Source organism: Anas acuta, chromosome 1 (genome assembly GCF_963932015.1).
Source record: "Anas acuta chromosome 1, bAnaAcu1.1, whole genome shotgun sequence".
Classification (NCBI taxonomy): domain Eukaryota; kingdom Metazoa; phylum Chordata; class Aves; order Anseriformes; family Anatidae; genus Anas; species Anas acuta.
In genome coordinates, this window is record NC_088979.1 from 150,210,473 (window position 1) to 150,230,469 (window position 19,997).

Consider the following 19,997-nt stretch of genomic DNA (forward strand, 5'->3'; position numbering starts at 1 on the left):
TTCACCGCCTTTGCTAAATACATTGCTTCTTGTATCAAAGGTTGTATCACCATCACCACCCAGCACAAAGCTGAGGGCATGGAGGCTTCTGAGCAGCTCCTTTTCCTGCACTAGTCGTATCGGCTGCGATACGTGCCCCGTCTCAACAACAGACGATGCTACAGTGGAGAAGTCTTTTGACCCTATTATTATTAGCAGCATTTGGTCTCCAAGCTGTATCTGAGAAATTAAAGTTTCTCATACTAATATTTATCTCTGTAATGGTGCTGGGAATAATATCATTTCAGAGACTCAGGTTTGTATCTGAATCCAATCCTATGAGAGATTACAGCAGACTCACGGAGCTCCCTCTGGGACCCCTTTTACCATTCCTCCCCACAGCAAATTTGACCAGAAATAGATCCTGCGTTATCGGTATTGCTCTTTTTTTTTTCTTCTTCTTTACAGTCTACTGCATACAATACAGCCTATCTCCTTTCACATCTACCCTATCTGAACCACACATAATCTTGAATACATGTTAAAGTCAAGATTACCATTCTCGCAGATTGATATTATCCCTATAATACCCAGTTTCATGTTCTGCACCACTAGCTCTGGTTCCCCTACTTGCTATTTCTAACGCCAGGAGCCTAAAAAAAAAAAAAAAAAGCAGTGCGTTTGCATATTTACCGATCACACAGCACACAGCTCCCTCAACTAACGCTATCACCCATCTAGTTACTGCTGGATTTTATTATTCATTCTATAAGATTGAATTTTATTATTTTCCATCTCCTACCAACCCATCACTTTGCCTGGAGACACTGTTTTACATGCCACTCTCGCAGCATTTACCTAATTCTCCTCTTTCTGTGTACGAGGCACGGCGATTACACAAGTTTTTTTCCCAACGTTCTCCAAACCCAGGATTTTACTTCACATGCACGGCTCTCTTTGATGTCTGCAGACTGAGGAGCACTTTTGGAAAACGCAAGACCACAGCCCTGGGCTTTGCTTTGCCTGCTTAGAGCAAGCGTGCTAAGTCCCAATTACAAGTACAGCTCCACGAGCAGAAGCTAGCTGTAGCCTCCCCACGCTTGAAGTGCTTCCCTGGTAGCTGCAGACATTTCCCAAGGACATTTTTTTTTTTTAAATTGATAAAAAACGTAGTGCTGTGGGGCTACAGCCATGTAGCATGGAGCCTGAGATATCTCCATGCTGCACAGTTGTTACACCACACTGATCTTTACTAAGGAAATTACACCAACAGCTTCATTTTATAAACTGAATTTATAAAATCTTTAGCATAATTCCCTGTTCTCCAGACAAATTAATCCAAGCCTTATCTAGTTACTCCCACTAAAGAGCTCTTACCTCCGCTGATTCTAACTCTTCATCTCTAGAAGCCTGGCTGATGCTCTTCCTCTCACCCACCAAAAATGGCATCTTTAACAATTAGCCAATCACTACATCTGCTAAACTGGGTCATCAGGGATCTGATGAGCAGCTCACAATATGTCTCTGCTTTTTAAAGACTGATGTAAATGTAGGAAACACGCCAGCAAGCAAGGATGCATTTTCTGGCTGGGTATGTACTGATTTCCATAGCAGCTAAATAGATCAAGCAGCTCAGCCAGCTCGTACCGGTGTTAGACAAACAGCGCACGGTACCCAGATTACATCTTGGAAGCTGCAAGAGATTTGCGTTTTGCACCAAAGCAAGTCCCGCATCTTGAGCACAAAGGTGCCTTTTGCTCACTCCAGGTGAGAATTATTTTGGAAAGCCATCGCTCCTGTGCAGGGCTTCATTTTCCAGTCTGTATTTCTTATTCGGTTGCTGTGAAGAGGTATAACTTTATTTCAAAAAGCTGCACTTTTTTTTTTTTTTCTTTCTTCCAGTTTTTAATATAACCAACAACTAGAACAAAGAGCTGGTGACGGATCAGCTATTCAGGAGAGTGAGCAGCTCAGCACCAAGCCTTTTTTTTTTTTTTTTTTTTGCCAGTGAAACACGCTAAGCATGCTAATGCTGGAGATCAGGATGGAGATGCAGCAAGCAGGAACGCAACCAGCAGGTCTGGGAGATGAGGGGTGGCAGCAGAAGCAAAGAGGAGTGTGCTGGATTAGCGTAATGAGGGCATCACCGGCAGGAATTTGAATGTGCTGGTAAAGCCATAGGAACCACTGCTTCCCTGAACCTGGTCTGATTAGTTAGTGCTACTGATCCCTCACATTCATTAGGATTAATGTTCCTAAACCACATTAGCACAAATGAAATTACCAAAAATACACTTTGAATCCAAGGAAATTAAGATCCCTCTGTCAGAAGAGCTAAGAAGCCCACGGCTAAAGAAAGAAAGAGGCGAATATCAGGTTACTTGGTAGCGGGGAAGACAGCCCCGTCACACACACACTGCTTCTGCCAAGGAAGGATCGCAGGCAGACAATGGGACCTCAGTCACCACCTCCTCCAGCTTTCATGGACACAATTCAAGATTTCAAGAGAATATGAAAGAGAAAAATGCCAAAGACCTTATTTAATAAAATGGGAGCTCTGAAGTAGTTCCTGTTCATTTCCTTTCCCCTCCAAGCACTGGAGATTTCCCTTTTCAATCACCTTCTGCTACACATTCTCCATTCACAAGGCAAGGCGCCTGAGCAAGTGTTACGTTCAACTTTCGGCTTCCCTCACAATACCGACGTTAATATCTGTGCCTCGTTTTTAAAACTCATAAAAACCCACTTTCCCTATAACCTCAGACTGCAGACACTTAAAAGAAAAAAGATGGGAAAAGCATTTTCCCACCACTGTGCTCCGTGGGCCCTTTGTGGACACGTTCAGCAGCCGTTCCTCGCTGGCTGGAAGCAACTTGCTGCTGCCTACCTCTGTAAATCATCTTCTGAATCGTTCAGGCATCCTCATTTCTACCATTACACGGGAGGCGAGGTGAGGAGAGCACAAATTCTGCTCCTACAGCCGGCGCAGCATCTTTCCTCAAGGCACGGCATCTGCACGCAGGTCAGAGAGCTCAGGAGACTTGGGTGTCTTACGAGGCCAAGAAAGTACTTGGCAGATTCAAGCCAAGGTTTGATGGATGGTAAGAGACATTTACTTACACGTGATGGAGTTGGTTTGCCTCTGCCACTCCCAACCGAAGCTTTGTGCTCCTGAAACTGATGTAAAGGAGCTGAACAGCCTGGCAAGGTGCACGCCCTGAGCTGTGGACATAAGATACCTGCATCCTGTTACTGTCCTCGGCTCTTCCCTCCATCAGCTACGCTCAGCTATTAAATATTAATGGTTTGTCTAGACTGGAAAACTCGCAGTTCTAAAACACAATTACACACACACAGCACGAAAGGACAGGTCAGGATTGAAAATTATTCCTTAAGCACCACTTCTTTTCAAAGCCTAAACAAACTCTGCTGTAGGGAAGGACATGGAAAAAGGAGGCAGAGCCAGGATACCGCGTGGGTCTGCTAAAGCAGCAAATTGTGAGACCTCTGCCTGCTGGACTACTGGCTTGTTTGTTCTGGAGAGCTTTCTTGCTGCCTGCCAGTGGAACAGCAGCGTGAGCAAACTCCAGAAACCTACAAACTAAAACAGGACTCGTGAAAACGCTTGGATCATCCTCAGTTAGGAAGGAGGATTTCTGCAAACCCAATCTACGCAGGCACGGTTGTCAAGACAGACAAAGCTCTTGGTGAAGATGCAGAGAGTCTCTGGAGAGATCCTGAAGTTAGATCTGTGTGGGCAGAACCTTCCTGAAGTTGGTGAGACCCCATCCGAGCACAGATCCTTGCCCACGCAACCTCAGCTGCCAAACAGGGACCCGCAGTCTATTCAGGCAGAATTCAGATTGCCCAAAGTCTGCCGCTGAAATTATTACAAAGGATAAAATGTAAGGCAGTGATGAATGCCCAGGTGAAGTTTGAAAAAATCCTCCGCCAGAAGACTGTGCTCCCAAAACTTACATTTCATGCATCACGCTAGCTAACGGAGCCAGCTCCCAAGGAAAGCAGCTTGAGCAGAACAATAACTCACAAAAATATAATTAGTGATTAAATTGCAAAGCAAAGCTGACAGCAGTCTGGATATACCAGCAGCATACAGAAGGCAACTTCGACTTTCATTCCTCCCCCAACCCGCTGCTTTACGCACCTCACAGAACAGTTTGTAATTATGCTATCTGGAGAAAACACCGGCACACCTGAGCATGACACGCGACAAGCCCTAAAAGGGCTTCAAAAACCAGACAGACTCCATCACCTCCGTTATTACCAGAGGCACAGCATAAAGGGGGAAAAAAAAAGGAAAATATACACATATTTTCCAGAAAAAAAAAAAATAAAAATACCCGTGTGTTGGGCCCGGGCCTCTTTTTCAAGGAGAACTCTAAGTGCTTGGCATTGCTTCAGGAAGAAAATAAGTGTGCTTTTGGGCTAAGCCATTTGGCAAAGAAGGTGCTCATAGCACAGCTTTCTGTAGGGACCACTTGTGTGTGCACTGATCTTGGTAACGCTAGATGTCCGTCAAAACGCTTTTTGCCTGTTCCACGAGAAACAAAAGGCTTCCAGATGCAGGATTTCAACATCAAAGAAGGGAAGGGGCTTTCTCCTGGTGGTTCAGACATTACAGGACAGCTACGCTGCCTTTCTGTATTCCTCGGGGCGGGGGAAAAAAGGGGAAACAGAGAAAGGACACAGCAAAGAGGTTTTCATCGTTGTAGAGGCGTGTTAAATCTACCGGCTAGCTCCAGAGAACAGCTCTGCCCATTTGGAGTGTGGATTTGCCAAAAAAATCCATCCTCCCACTTGGATTTTCCCTTAGCAGGCAGCAGCAGCTCAGTTCGATCATCCTTCAAGGGACAACGTTGACCTGTACGGTAAGAGAGAGATCCAGCAGAGAAAGACCTCGCTCTTCTACAAAAGCAAAGCTTAAGCCGGAGCGTTTCTCCAGCTCTATGCTAAAGCCTAGAGAAATTAAGGTTAATTCCTTAATTAAAGAACTACCTTCCTAAGAATAAATATTATTAAAAGTCACCAGATGGTAATAGCGGAGCTGCTCTCGCCGAGTATTTTTAATTGAGTGAATCACAAACTGGGGCTGGGCTACGCTGGAGGCTCCTCAGGCGCTGCCCCCTTCCCAGTAGCCGGGGGCATCCCGGCTCAACCTCCACCTTCCTCGGCGGGCTGGAGCCAACACGTCCCACCTCGCCTGTGCCTGGGGCGAAGGCAGCACACGATGGGTTATCGCTGAGCGTTTCAGTGCTCGTAGCACCCTAACGGAGAGGGCTTCAGGGACAGAGAGGGGTTTGGGGACGGGCGGTCCTCCCCCCGCCACCTCCCGGCTTATCGAGCGGCTTCCACGTGAGAAACTAAAATAGAAGAAGGTGGTGGTGTCAAAAACAACGAGCGTCCGGAGATCAGCACGGCTTCCCTGCTGTGTGCACCCAGCCAGGATTTGGGGGAAAGGTTTTCCCAGGCAGCGCTTTGTTCTTTTTCTGGAGGAGCAAAGGCATTCCCTACCCAAATTGGTTCAACCAGAATAGAAGAGCAGCTGCCCACACGCCGCAACCACGCAAGCAGAAGACAAAACATGTCAAAAATATTACTTAAGCTCGGCTCTTAATTGAGTGGAAGTAGAAAGAGAAATAAAAAAAGACAGGCAGCACGGTCTCCGTGAGATACTGGGGAGGGGGGGGGGGGAGGAATCGGAGAGCGCCGCGCGGGCAGGTCCTTCAGCTGCTGAAACAGCAGGTCCCGAGTAAATCTCCGAAAATCGTTTGGAAACGGTTCCAGCATGGCAGCATATAGAATATGACACCTTCAGCATAATCTGCAAAGACAATTTCAGGAGAGAGGAATTACAGCTGTCCATTAATTTCTGACAGCCCCTATTTAAAATCTTGCTCGACGGCTCAGCCCCTGACGAATCCTGCTTTTTCTCCCTTCCCATTAAAAAAAGGTGAAAAAAAAAAAAAAAAAAAAAAAAAAACAACCTCTTCAAACTTGCAGCCAGCTTAGAAGAGATTGGAGAGCAAAATACCAGAAGTGCTGCAGTTAAGAGTTCGGTGCCTTTGCTGAGTGCACAGAAAGGATCCCGAAATAGCACGCAAAGCCGAGGTTTGGCAAGAACGACGCAGTTTACCCTGAAAGAGGAAAGTCAGACTTGCTAAATGAATGGTGACAGCAGCAAGCCCTGCCTTAATGCAGGGAGTCACCCCCGGGACTGCTCTTCTCGGGCAGAGGTGCTAGTTACTGCTGTGGATGTTGTGTCCCCGCTCTGGTGGTTTCACTCGAGAAGCAGAGAGCTGCGGCGAGGAGAAGAGGTAGGCTGAGGCCACGGCAGCACATGGGCAAGGAGCAGTCTCTACATCACCTTCTGCCTCCAAGACAAAAATAGCAGAAGGCAGCGAGGCCTAGATTTTGCCTGTTTGTTTGGGAAACCTACTTACTCCTCAGAAAGCAGGAACCATCACAACCCAAAATTCTGGATATCTTATTTTCTCGAAATGCCCCAAGACATGGGCTCAGTGGTCTTCTTTTGGTGCATAAGGCAGTGGCTCCACGTGCTCCTCCCCCAAGAAGCAAGAGGACGGAAGGCAGCCTGATGCCCCTCAGCCCAAAACACTTCCCTGTGGGCTGGCTCTGCCTTCTAGGAACCTCAAAAACAAGCCAAAGCACCTGAAGTCCCCACACAACTACCAGCGAGGGCCTTCCCTGGCTGCACCATGTAGACACAACCTCCTCTGCAGCTCCCCATGACCTATATGACCATTCTCACACGTTCACTCACCCGGATTTGCCATCGTTTTTTTTGCCACTCCCCAAAAAGCCAGAAGGCACAGGGATGTTCTCCTGGCTCACGGGAAAACCCTCACCTCTGTTTTCTGTCACTCTCAAGAAATCTTCACCAAAGACCTGGCCCGTGCTCTCCGCACGCCTCCCCAGTGACGCCGCAGCGGGGCCGCTCGTGCCTCGCAGAAATTAACCCCACGGCCCCACCGTGTTATCAGCCCGGGTATCGGCAGCGCTCAGCCTGCAGCCCTGCGGGTCTCTCAGCTCGAATTTAAGAGAAGCACTTATCTCGAGCTCGAGATTTGTGCGCGGGCCAGCGTCAAACTAGGGCAACACTTAAGCTGCATCTCCAGCTCACGCTGTAATGAAGCGAAAGCTGCAACTTCAGGCTCTTAAGGGGCACAGCAGGCACACCTCCTGCAACTGCTCAGAGCCAGATAGCTTCAGAGAAACGTCTGTGAATCTTCAAAATCTAATGCAGCTTCAGCAGGCAGGCTGAGCTGCAGCATCCTTTTTTGTCTACGTTACCTGGTCCTCAGTGCAGCCCTGGGAACAAGACCCTTTTCCACGGAAGAGGAGCGTGGTGGACACACAAACCCTAAAGGAAGGGAATTTCAGAACAGATGGAAGCGTGGCCACCATAAGATGCAAAGAAAATGATGGTTAAATGAAAAAATAAAATATTTTTTTTAAAAACAGGCTATCTGAGTGCTCTGTGCCCAACCTACCTTCCCTACAAGCACAGGGCAGGTCCAGTAACAGCCCCTACAAATCCAGCTGTCGCACCGTGGTAGTTCAGGCGATGCCCACCGAGATCCTATTACCTCGGCCAGCCCGTACGTGCCCAAAAAGCTGGCACGGGCAGGGCAGGGCCTTTCCAGAGGTCTTGGAGTAGCGGAGGCGAGAGCGCCGCCGTGCCGCTCGGATGGGGCTTGGAGCCGCGCGACAAGGTCACAGCGCAGGGACGAGGCGGCGGCAAACATCTGCTCCAGAGCTGGAGACAACAGGATGCCGAGAAACCTCGGAAAATAATTAAACCGACTAATGAGCCGTAGCTGGCAAAGGAGCCACGGGTCAAGGAAGATACAAGTCCTGGGTGGGGGGAGAGGCTCTCCCGTTTCGAGGCAGAAGGGGACCCGGTTACAAGCTCCCCGGTGGAGCCGTGACAAGGGGAGGGAGAAAGGGCCACACGAGGAGGATTTATTCTGGAGCTTCAGGGCTGGAACAGGAGGCAGAGGATGAACAAAAGGGAACGGCCGTGGTGGAGCCGAACAGGAGCCGGGGCTGGGCCGGCAAAGCCAGCGGGTTTGTTCTGTGATTGTTTCGCTTTGTTTGGTTTAGAAGGAAGTTAACAGGGAAACAGCGGCAGCTTCAGAGGCTCCCAAGCGCCCAGCTCCTCCGAGATCGTGGCGAGGAGAAGGGCTGCTGGGCATCCTCCAGCCCTCCTACCCTCACCCGCGGCCGGGGGCGAGGGGGTTCCCGTATCAGCACCTCGGCAGCACGGAGCTCCCTGCCCCGGCACCAGCCGCCCGCCCAATTCAGCCCTGTAATCTCCCTCGACTTTGATTTAATGCGGCAATTACTGGTAATGTGGTTTGAAGGAGATAAATGCCCAGTACAGGGCTGGCTGGCACTGACGCTCATTCCGCTCATGATGCGAGAACAGTTTTAATTAAAATCCCCTTTATGATAAAGGAGCTGCTTGACTGGATGTTTCTGTGCAGCCCTGATACGGAGCCTCCTCCAAAGCGGATTAGAAATCAAAGTTTCCCCCCTTCTCGCTACTGGCAACACGCAGAAATATGGCACACAGGCACCGTGTCACCCTCCTGCGATTCCCTTAACCCTCCGGCTGCTGGGCAAACGCCCACCTCTGCTTAAAGATGACGGCCACCTCTCGGCACGGCTCTGAGGGGTTGCCAAAAACCAAGCACCGGGGGAGAGAGCTCACCCCCCGCGGTGCTTGGGCGAGAGGGGAGGAAGCCGGGAGCTGGCCGAAAAGGGTGGAAAAAGCAGATTTTGCTGCACGAGGCAGAGCAGGGCTGCGAGAGAAAGGGAGGAAATCTGGCAGGGTGGTCACCATCCCAGCACGGGCACATCCCAGCGATGAGCCGTCGGCTCTCCATCGAGTTAGGACAAACGGAGGTGCAATTTGGGGTCGGTTTTCGTTTTTGCAGCCTAGGAAATGCCGGCGATGAACACGTTCGGGGCAGGCAGCTTCTCTGAGCGCGGGTGCCAGGAGCAGATTGTCACAGCGAGGAATTGGCCGCGTGTTAACACAGAAAAGGCAGCGCCGGGTTCGGAGGCCTGCAGGGACATCATCCTGCTCCTGGAGCCACCGAACCCCCGTGCAGATAAAAAGGGCCGATTTAAGCTGCTGAAGTCCTCCTTGACCCTCGGAATAGATCTGGAGGCCGCGAGACCGCCTTGTCCCAAGACAGCCACCCCCCAGAGCCTTTGCCTCAGCCCCCCAGGATTGCTCTACATTCCCGAAATTTCCTTCTCCCCAAAGCCCTTGGTGCCAGTTAATGGCATTCTGCTCAGGGAAACCTTTCCCTTTCCATTTTTTTAGACGCTAAAGTGGCTCTCGTGTTCCACAGCTGCCCCTCTCCTTCAGACGGCACAAGATCAAAAACAGATGGGGCCAAAAAAAAATAAAAAAAAATAAATCCTGATGGGAAGCAGGAAGGATTCGGCGCAACACGGTGAGCTCCTCGCTTCGCGGGAGCCCGAAGCAGCAAGCAGCAGCCCCCAACGTGCTGATGTGGCACAGCTGCGATGGTGAAATCAGCCATCAGCTCCTCAACGGGGCTGGCAAAGGGTGAAAACACCAGGTCAGAGGTGGAAAACGTGGAGTAAAATGTGGTTTCGCTGGCCCACATGGGGAAAAAAATGAAACCAAAGAAGGCCTGGTGTAATTAACAAGATTAAAGGGGGATTTAGGATCAGGACAGAAAAGCAACGGGCCAGATTGATCCTTACAGGATTAAAGCTGGAATCCTACTAAGAGTCCAGTGGTTGAGAGATCAACGTAATGTAATGGGATTAAATCAGCATCAGCTTTTGTTTTTGCACAACTCAGCCACAGCGCTCGGACTTTCACTGCTCTGGGTAAGGAGCAGAAGGGCTGACCAGGATCCCTGGGCCATCGGCGTGCAGCTCGGCCGGGCACCTCCCTGCTCCAGCTTCAAGAAATAAGAGGTGAGAACCTCAGCGTGCCATGAATGATCCAAATGGTCCAAAAAAAGGTGAGGATTTACCAAGCCAGGGCTCTGGCCAGAGGGGAAAGCCAAGAGGCCGGTCCCAGCTGCACCCAGACGTGCCGCAGACGGGCGATGGGGTTTTGATACCGTCTCCTGCCCAAGAGGAACAAAGGGAGCAGTATGCTCGGCGGGACGTACCAGCACACACACATTTCGAGACAAATCGTCGCCCGTCCCCACCGCCCAACAATATCCAAGACTTACAAAAGTGAGAAAAGCCTCTTTCAGAACGTATCATTTGCATTACAGCTGGTGCAACACATGCGGGCCAGCTGCACCTCCAGCCCACCGCCCCGAAGTTTCCAACGCTCGCCGGTAATTTGAGTGGGTAGCCGGGGGGGGGGGGAGGGAGGGAAGGAGGGAGACAGGACAAGGCACTCGGTTCTTTCTAGACACGTGTGCTATTTTTGAAGTCCTTCTTCTCGCAGGAGAGGAAAACCACGTATGTTTAAATCAGGCGGCATCCATCACCACCCCGCTCGGCTGAAGAGGGAAGGGGTGTTTATCACACACCTGTTCCCAACAGCTGCATGGGAGAGCCGTGCCCCACACGCAAGGAAAACGCATTACAGCATCTCGGATTTCTCCAGCGCTGCTGAGGCCTGAAGATGTTTAAAACCAGTAGTTATACGCACGCTATGTACGCTCCAGCAAAGCCTGTCCGCTTTGTGCCGGACTCTGTGCTCCACCTGAAGAGAAATGTGAGTTACCGAGATGGTCCTGGTGGAGCTACGCACCCGACCTGGGCTGCCCAAGAGGCTTTGCCACCTTCCCAGGAGAAGCTTTTACAGCACGGATTGAAGCAGACATCACGGTGACTGAGGACGGACTAGAAGGGAGGCTGTCGTGACAGAAATTAAAAGTTAAAAAAAAAACAGCAGCAGGCAGATCACACTGCTCGCATGTTCTACTTTCGAGCCACGTATACATAGCTGAACTTCAGCATTTTTATGCATTTAAACTCTGTTTCAACACTACATGATTTATAAATTATATAAAAAAAATGTACAGAGGAGTGTTCCAGTATCATCCAATGCCAGCTCCTTAAATCACGATGAATAATAAACCCCAAGAATCTCTAAAAAAAAATAATTGTCATCTGGTCAAAATATTTTCACATTATCGTTGTCTTAATGTCCAAGACTCAATTAGAGCATTGTGTGGGGGACAGCATGCTTCACTCGGGTAGGAGAAAAAACGAACTGCCTTTGCCCTGGATTCAGCTACAGACCCAAGAACCATCTGGTAAAAAATCATCAACAGCATTGTGCAGGCAGCATATTAGTCATGAGACGTAGGCCTCTGAGAACAATGAAACCTAAATTTGAGGGACAGACAAGGGAAACTTAATTACTTGCTTAAGCTTCTTCACAGCTTTGAGGAATCCTTAACACTTTCAGCAGAAGAATTTAGCACCAGAGGACACAATGCAAACGCTCGACTGATTTCTTAATTTTGGGCAAACCTGTTTTTCGCTTCCAGCGTGGAGCTATCTGCACTGGTCCATCCACACAGCCACACAGCCAGCTTCCACAGGGTGTACCAGGACTGCGCCTTGGGGCAGGGCTCCCCAAAGAAAAGATTTCGTCTGACCCTACAGCCTGGCTCAGACTCCTGCTGCACCAAGAAGCCCTCGCTGGAAGAGTGTGATATCTCCTCCAGCTAACCCCACAAGTCATATTTTTGGGGGAGCGTACACGCACATGCAGCTGACACCCACATGGACTGCTTGGGACTTTGCAAAAATGTCATCCAAATCTAGATCCACCCAAAGACCATCACCGTAACCTTGGCGGTTAGGACAGGGGTGAAGTTCTGGTGCTGCAAGAATTAAGACTTGCAAATAAGCACCATGGGAAGTGCAAGGAGCACAGATGTTCAGTCTCAAGTCGCTATTATCTGTGCTTTTCCTCAGGCCTTCAGCTGGGAACTCGAAGGCTGAGGTTTATTCTCTTCAGGTTTCCTCTCTTCCTTCCAAGATAAACAGGCTGTTTGTGGAAAACTAACTCGCAGAGAACTCAGTCCCTGTCGGTCTCACAAGACCTGGGCAGTTTTACAGCAGAACCCCCCGTGCTCTTCGCTGTTTGGACAGGAGGGAAGGGAGCAGACAGGCAGAAGAGCTGCAGGAGAAATTCCCAGCGGCTCGGCCAGCCTACATCCCTGCCATTCTTTTGGCTAGACTCATCAAGGAAGCACATTCCTGAATGCGCTGGCAATGTGACATTTTTACCTGGTTTTAATATTAATCAGGTGTAGCGTGCAGAACGCCATCATCATGATTCCTAAGCTCCCTTCTCTGAAGCCGGTGGCTTAACGTGAAATGCCTCCTCTCCCTGAGCTGCGCTGGGCTTTCTTGTCTCAGCAGTGACCTTGGCATCTTCTGGGACTGCAGGCCTGCAGGAACACTGAACTGGAAAAGATCGCCCGGATTATCAACTCCAGTCCCCTAATAACACCGGATAACGTGACCGCCTGCCTCTTTCCTCCAGTCTTCTCTCTCCCTTTCTCAGATCCCCAAAGCCTGCATAAAACCCTCGATGCAAACAGACGCAGGCTGCTTTGTCACACCACCTCCCGGGGGGCACGCAGCGCCGACGTCCCCAAAGAAGCCGTGCAGAGAGCAGCTCGGCGCTGGAAGCCGTACGGGCTCGTTCACGAGGTGCTGCACCAAAGCTAATAAACCTTATCGAGCCGCAGAACTCATTATCTCGCTTGCAGTGCTGGACAAACACAACTATATTACTTCTGGCTTCAAGCTGCTCCATATGCATGCCACGGTACGGCACCGCCGGGACTTGCAGGCTGGGGAATCGGCTTACCAGCTTCTAGCTCGGGGATCTTTGCTCCAATTTAGGATTTTCCAGGGCTTCCCTGCTCTGGAGCTGGAATCCAAAACTGGCATTTGAATGAACAAGAAGTGCTTCTTTCCACCTTGACAGAAATCCACCCGGATCTGACCCCTGAAGAGCGCAGCACGCAGGGAAAGCTCCGTGCAGCCTCCTGGAGGCCACCACGTCTTCACCTCTCCAGGCTGACCACGCTGCACGTTCTCCAGCCCTTCCTGGCTTCATTTACAGCCGGAGCGTTTGTTTGCCATTCCTACCCAACAGGTTCCAGCCAAAAACCCACAGGCACAGCCAGACTTCCCTCCTAATAGCTGCCCCAGGCTTGGCAGCAGAACAGAGCAGGCAGGACATTTTCCCCAGATAGCCACTTGCTCTGCTGCTATCAAACGCATGCTTTGAAAGCCACGGCATAATGACCCGACTCCTCACCGGCAGCCTCTAGCTCGCATGAAACAGCAAATAATAATAATAATAATAACAACAACAACAGAAAGACGTGGCGTGAGGAAGAGCACGTTGCTAAGACCCAGGCTTGGCGGCAAGGTTGGGTTTTCCAGTCCCTTGGTGGTAAAGCTGATGAGCTCGGAGCCTAGAGGGAAAATTTATGCCAGTGAATGCAAAGGGAGGCTTTCAAGTGACAGAACGGCAAGGAAAAGGCAGGTCAGGAAGAAAACCAACAAAAATCATTCGAAATGAGCTTGGCAAGGCTGCTAGCCCTATTCTTGGGCGTACAGTAGATAATTAGTAGGTCTAGGTAAGATCTTCGCTTTCATGGGGCTCTGGAGAAAGAAATCATTTCTGGTTGCAACAGGCAGGCAGCCCTCTCACGAGCACTCAGCATGTACTCTGGGCACGGCTGTGAGAAACGAGGAAATTATCTATAGCCACTATAATCTGAGATCAGAGGGACGACTCCAGCGCTTTCCTATCAGAAGCCTAGCAACAGCGTGGACCTCCCCTACCTCGGTCCCTCCTGGCTTTGATGGTTTCAGCAGCCTTTGAGCAGGGGAGAAGGATGGTTGATAAATTGCTTGCTAGGGCTGCTGCCCCTTCCTTTTAACCTTCCTTGTAACAACAGACCTCCAGCAAGGCAACATTCAGCCATGCGACTCTCCGAACACATCATGCTCTTTAGAAAACACTCGGAATGAAATGACTCTAGATTGTATCTGATGACTCACAGTACACAAAGATTCATCTGCTCACAAATGAAAAAGAAAAAAAAGAAGAAAAAAAAAAGGGCTTTCTTATCCACGGAAGGGCTGAATGCTTTTTCCCACACCCAAACCAGCCTGCTCCAGCACAACGCCTGCCCCTGCCCCATCAGGATGGCAGCGAGGGCCCTCTCGCCTTCCCATCCCCGATTACCCCACAGCCCATCCACACAACCGATGAGTTTTTGACGTCTTTTTGAGCAACTCAGGAGCCCAGCCAGCCGCAGGCAAAAGGGGATGAAGGAAGGAAGAGACGCTGGTAGATTTAGGTGGGCCCCTACAATCAAAATGCTCTGCAAAACCAGAGCTGCCGTATGCAAGCAGCTCCCACCCCGAGTTTCGGCAGGGATGACCGAATGGACACACTTGTTTGCAGCATCAGAAAGAGACTCTCATACGGTCTCTGCCTCAGAAAGGCTTCCTACAACTGCATCCCACACGATAAACGTGTTAAGATAAATAGTCTCTCTTGATATTTAATGGCACAGCTAGTCTGCCGCCTTCACTTCCCGCACAATGCCAAGCATTAGGTCACCGCGGCAGATATTTTTAAAGTTTCCCACTCTCCAGGTCTGCACAGCCCACAATCCCCCGGCAGCCTCCGAGGCCCTCATTTAGAGGATCCTGCAACAAGTTTCCCTCGAGGGAATACACTTCAGCAAGCAGGAATGTCAGCCTGAGCCCAGGATGCAAAGCTGCTTCATTTGGGAGTAGGAGCGTTGTAATTAAGGGGCAGGTAAGTCTGTGCTTTCAGGTCGAGTCGCCACAAGGTGCTCCAGCTGCAAAGAAAGGCACATTCTCCTTTTTATTGTCTGCTTTGTCACACGTGACAGCCTTTGGTATCGCACGGTCTCTCCGAGGAGGATAATTCTGTAACGTGCACCCCTAAGCGGGGGGGGGGGAGAAGCAGTTCGGTTGCTGTGGGAACCTTAATTCTGGATTTCAGGACTTGCATATTTAAAACCTCAAATTTAACGTTGCGTTAATGTCGCTTCATGCCTTGAATTAGGGAATGACTCAGTACAAATCTCCGTGCATCTGCCCAAGTCCTGACGGCCCAAGGGCAAGGGGCTGGGAGCAGGAACCTGTGAGCACGGGGAGCAAGGAAGGAGCACAGCCGAGGCACGGCAAACCCCACACCAGGCCAGATACACCACTCGGGGCTCCTCATTCTCACCACGAAAGGTTACGTGGCCCATCGGGACGAAAAGAGCTTAAAGCAGAGACACAAACGGGCACAGAGGAAAAGGTTCCTAAAAAGAGCCGGGAGAAGGAGGTTTCCCCGAAAGTATCGGGATAACTTGTGCTGGGAAGAGAAAGATCTTACCGAGATAGCACGAATTTACTAATTTTTTTTTTAATTATCATGGCACAGTGCCCAGATGATGCCCTTTAAACCCGCTCAGCTGTTCTAGCATTTAACACTTATTTTCCCCGCTCCCCTGGAAGTTTAACTGCAACGCGAGCAAGGCAAAAAGTGCTGCCCAAAGTCTAGGGGGGTTGGAAAGTGCCCCAAAACCCAATTAAAGAATCAGGACAGCACTTCAACTTTTGCACTGGAGAGGGTCTCTGCTGGCTGACCCCTCTGCTTCGTAGCAGGGCTCTCGCACCCCCCTTGCCAGCAGTAGGAGGAAGGACACCTGGCCGGCATCCTCCGCCTCTCAGCCCGGTGAGGAACACCTCTGCTTAGCTCAAATCAGCAGCAGCGTGGCTGAATTACTCCTCTTCTCACCCCTCCCCACTGCACGAAGCATAAATCCCAGTGGGCCTGGATAAAAACCCAAATCCAAAGCCAGGGTCCTGCCTGCGAGGTTGTTTTTTTTTTTTTGGGGGGGGGGAGAGAGTTGAAGAGGCGACGTGCCTGCCAGCAGGGCTGCTGTACACGAACAAGCAACTGTGCATACCCCGGCGCAGAGTCAAGTTACCCTGCAACAAAGATAGAGTGTGTGCACGCAAAGGGGGGAAGCAAAAATCCCTCTGCCTGCGCTCCCCAGGGCTCGTTTTGTTGTTAAAATAAACCCCTGGTTGTTCCTGGGAGGTGGCGGGGGGGGGCAGGCTCTGCGAGCAGCAGCTATCAGAGCCTCCAGCTTGGGAGTTATGGGCAGGTTAAAAAAAAAAAAAAAAAGGAAAAAAAAAAGAAAAAACTTTGGAATTGCTTAGTCGTAACCCCGTGTATCTAGGTGAGGAGCCCAAGGGCAAACTTCTGATCTCAAGGGTGCCCAGGAGCAGACAAAGCTCGGCGCAGGAGCCTGCCGGAGCAGCCTACCAGCTGGCTGCTCCAGAGGAAATTCCAGCCCTTGCTCAAAGGCTGAAAACCCATCTGCTCCCATGTATGCTTTGCCTTCGCTCGCTGGACCTATCGAACATTTCACACATGTTTTTCCTGACATTATTTTCCGTCTCCCACCAGAAACTCCAGCAAACGTGCCACTTCTGGAAAAACAACCTGGCGTCCAACTTCTGTCAAAACAGCTTCTCCCTCCGCCCCCGGGGCCCCCGGCTCCCAAAAGTAGCCGTGCCCCGCTCCTCTCCTCGCACCCGGCCATCCCACAGCCCCTCCGGCGGGGCTCTTCTTCAACCTGGGATGTCTCCCAGCAGCACCAAAAGCCCCGAAAGCAGAGGCGTATGGGTGCAGAGTCTCATGCACTGGGGAAAAAAAAAAAAAAAAAAAATACATACAGGTCTCGGGTGGTAGCCAGTGAGCAGCATTATACAGAGAATTTTGTCTGTGTGGCACCTGCCCAAAGCTGTTCTCTCCAGAGGAACTTACTGCAGGAGAAGCCTGCTCAGCGCCCGGTTAACAGCAGCACGCTATTTATTTTTTATTTTTTTTTAAAGGGGAAACCAAAGCCCGCTGTGTGTAGAGGCTGGGGAGAGCTCGGCTGAAGGGAGAAGGCCGCTCGTGTTCGCGCGGAGCCCTTCAGCTTTCCATTCCTTATATGTGCAAAGTGTGCAAGCCCGCACACACAGCTCTCTACTCACCCAGAGGTACATCATGTTAGCCTGGGTCGCTCAAACCCAGCAGTGAGATGATCCGGGAAGGCGAGAGGCACTTCAGGAAAACTGTCGAGACTGAGATTTAGGGAAAAAAAAAAAAAAAAAAAAAAAAAAATCCGAACGGCTCAGTTTGAGGCTTAGAAAGCGTCTCGCCTCCTCCTCCTCCCCCCTCCTCCAGCTCTGGCTGCTCTGCGCCGCGCTCTCGCACTTAATCTCTCCCTGGGAGTTCCCAGCCCGTGTGTCTGCACTGGCGTGCACAGCACACACTCTGCATTTGCCTCCAGGGGATTTCTCTCTCTGTCATTCTACTTCTGAAAACACGATCTCGGCCTCGCAAGATTCTTGCAAGAGGCAGGGATGGGTGGGGTTAGCAATAAATGCAACCCGGCTCCCGGCGCCCCAGCGCGCTTCTCCCTTTAGGACAGGGCTCCCGAAACGTCAAGGAGGCAGAAAGCTGGCGGGGAGCAGACCCCGTCCCCACGCTCACGCTTCTCCAAGCCCTGTCCCTAAACCTGGGCACCACGTGCAGCCACGGTACGGGGCTGCTGCACGTCTTCACCTGCACCCAGCGCTCGGTCACGCTTCAGCAGCAGCCCCTGGCAGGGAGCGAGGCGCTCCTGGCGCTGAGGGGAAGGCCGAAGGGAACGCCATCGGGGGGAGAAGCAGCTCTGGGATAAAGGGGTTAACCTGTAGGAGTTTTACAGGCTCCCCACCGCCAGAGGGAAAGCAGCAGCTGGCTCCGGTCCCCTCGAACATATCCCTTGAACATATCGGGTGTTGGTGGCTGGGAGAGCTCCCCCCAGGCAGCACCCCCTCACCACAGCCTGCTCCCACTCTTCTCCTTCCCACCCCTTTTCCCCTTTCGGCTCTGCCCGCCGGAGGAGCTCCTGCCCCATCCGACAAGGCCCGACAGGCCCAGTCCTGCACCCGTGAAGCCTTCAGCCCAGCACCGAGGGACAAGCGTCACCTCTCGTCCCCTTCATCAGCCACACGGCTCTGCCATGCTCAGGGAATGGGTTTCGTGCCCCCCTTCCCTCCCCGCCTCGAAATGAAGAATCGACTTCCCTCGCTGGGCTCTGAATGCGAAGTTAAAATTGGCCTCTCCTCAAGTGGGGAAGAGAAAAAGAAAAAAATATATATATCGTGTTTTCATTGAGGCACTGGTCTCCTTGGAAATGAACGTCGAAGCAATATTTTTATCTCTGGCGAGGAGAGAGAAAGGGTGCTCCTCTACGTCTCACCTCCACTCCTTTTGCTCCCGGATGACGTGATGGCAGCGAGCAGAGGGGGCAGCAACACGGCCTGCCCCGCTCTGGCCCCACGAGGTGGGGAACAAGTGGGCTCCACGGCCACAAGCAGGTGATGCCGGCATCTCCCAGGCCTCCCCATCTGCTCTCACCTCTCAGCACAGCGGTTCGGGTCGGGAAGGTGAAAAGCAATGTTCCCCAAAATCACTTACTGCACCAAAGCTGATGCACGGTCTCCAAAGAGCGACGCATGTGGCCTATGTGTCTTTTCTTAAATGCTCCAAAAGGAGCAAAACAGCAGCAGGGCTGATGTTCACGCCACGACTAGATGTCTAAGTTAATGTTTCGGCAGGCACTTCTGCACCCAATATACCCGATGAGATTTTCTTCTGAACCGGGATTCTGATTCAAAAATGATCTTACTATCATTTTAAGGAAAGCTGAGATTCCTCGTGTGCAGAGAAGGAAGTGAGAAGACACAGGGACTAGGCAAGCAAACCCAAATTAATCTTACTTCATGTGCATTTCCATAAAAGACTTGAAAAAGATGAGTGCTTAAAACTGAACTGAAGAGTGGGCTACAAGCTCCCTAGCACACACACACAGTCCTCCCCCTTCCTGCCATCCTTCAGGCTCTTCCAAGGGAGAGAAAAGAGAAAGAACAGCCTTACTCTGAAAGCTCAGTTTCAGCTTCAGGGACTGGTTAGAAATCATCCCAGCTGCTCCACGGCTGGCCAGGTTGCACTCAGGCTCCAACGTGAAGCCAGGGTTATGAACTCTCCTTGAATCATCCAAATACCAGCTGGGAACTCACCTGCCACCGCTGCTGGTGAGCCATCACCTCTCCATGGAAGCTACGGGAGAAGATTACTGAGAGCAGCAGACTCCTGGTGATGAAATAACCCCGGACCCGGGGCACTTTTGGATGAACTGCAAGAGCAGGTTTCTCAACGCTCAATATGCCCAAGCAATGAGAGGGGAGCGCCCAGTCGGGAAATCAAGCTGCAGGATGGATGCCTCCAGCGGCACCGCTGCTCTGATTCAGCCAAGCGCTGCCCAGATGCTCAGAGCAATGCCTAGGAGCACGGAGGGCACTCCCAAAGCTTCTTTTTTTTTTTTTTTTCCCCCAGAGTATACTGAATTTCAACTATATTAGCTGGTCTGTGAGAGACATCCACTGAAAACTTTTTTTTTCCTAGAAAATTTATACTAAGACACAAAATATTCTGTAAGGAGCAAGAGGACAACACGATGTTAATGAGTCTAATTCCAGGAAAACACAAAGCAAGACATCACTAAGACAGGCTTCTGAAACAGGTAGCTAGGATCCTTGGCAAATGCTTTGTCTTAATCCCAACGACAGCGCTTTACAGGATGTATGTGCCAGGGAACTTGGAAGGCTGCTGTCTGTGGAAATACGCATGATCTCTTGGGGATCTTCCCTGTCTCAGAAAGGATTAAAAAAAGAAGGAAAAACATTTTTAAATTAATATAGACTGAGCTAAGAGAAAAATGTTCAGAGAGAGCTTTAGCCTAATGAAGCACGTGCCCATCTCTGAGGGAAGGCTGCTGTGTAAATCAAAGTGAAAGGGGGAAACACAGCCTGCAAAGACACTAATGCTTGCTGGAGAGGTAGGGAAGGTGTTA

The 19,997-nt window shown here is 50.7% G+C and overlaps 1 protein-coding gene across 29 annotated transcripts in view; it reads right to left on the minus strand.

Moving 5' to 3' along the window:
- Window positions 1–19,997, minus strand: part of RBFOX2 (RNA binding fox-1 homolog 2) — a 157,110-nt gene that overhangs the window by 88,639 nt on the left and 48,474 nt on the right. Inside the window, exon 1 of one of the 29 annotated variants that reach the window (XM_068665251.1) lies at window positions 17,089–17,372. The exons of 26 other annotated variants lie outside the window; for them this stretch is intronic. In XM_068665251.1, the coding sequence (XP_068521352.1) occupies window positions 17,089–17,103 (15 nt within the window). In that variant the 5' untranslated portion in view covers window positions 17,104–17,372. Of the gene's footprint in view, window positions 1–1,356; window positions 1,444–16,785; window positions 16,984–17,088; window positions 17,373–19,997 lie in introns of those variants that run through there. 2 more of the 29 variants (XM_068665219.1, XM_068665181.1) reach the window with 2 other exon arrangements.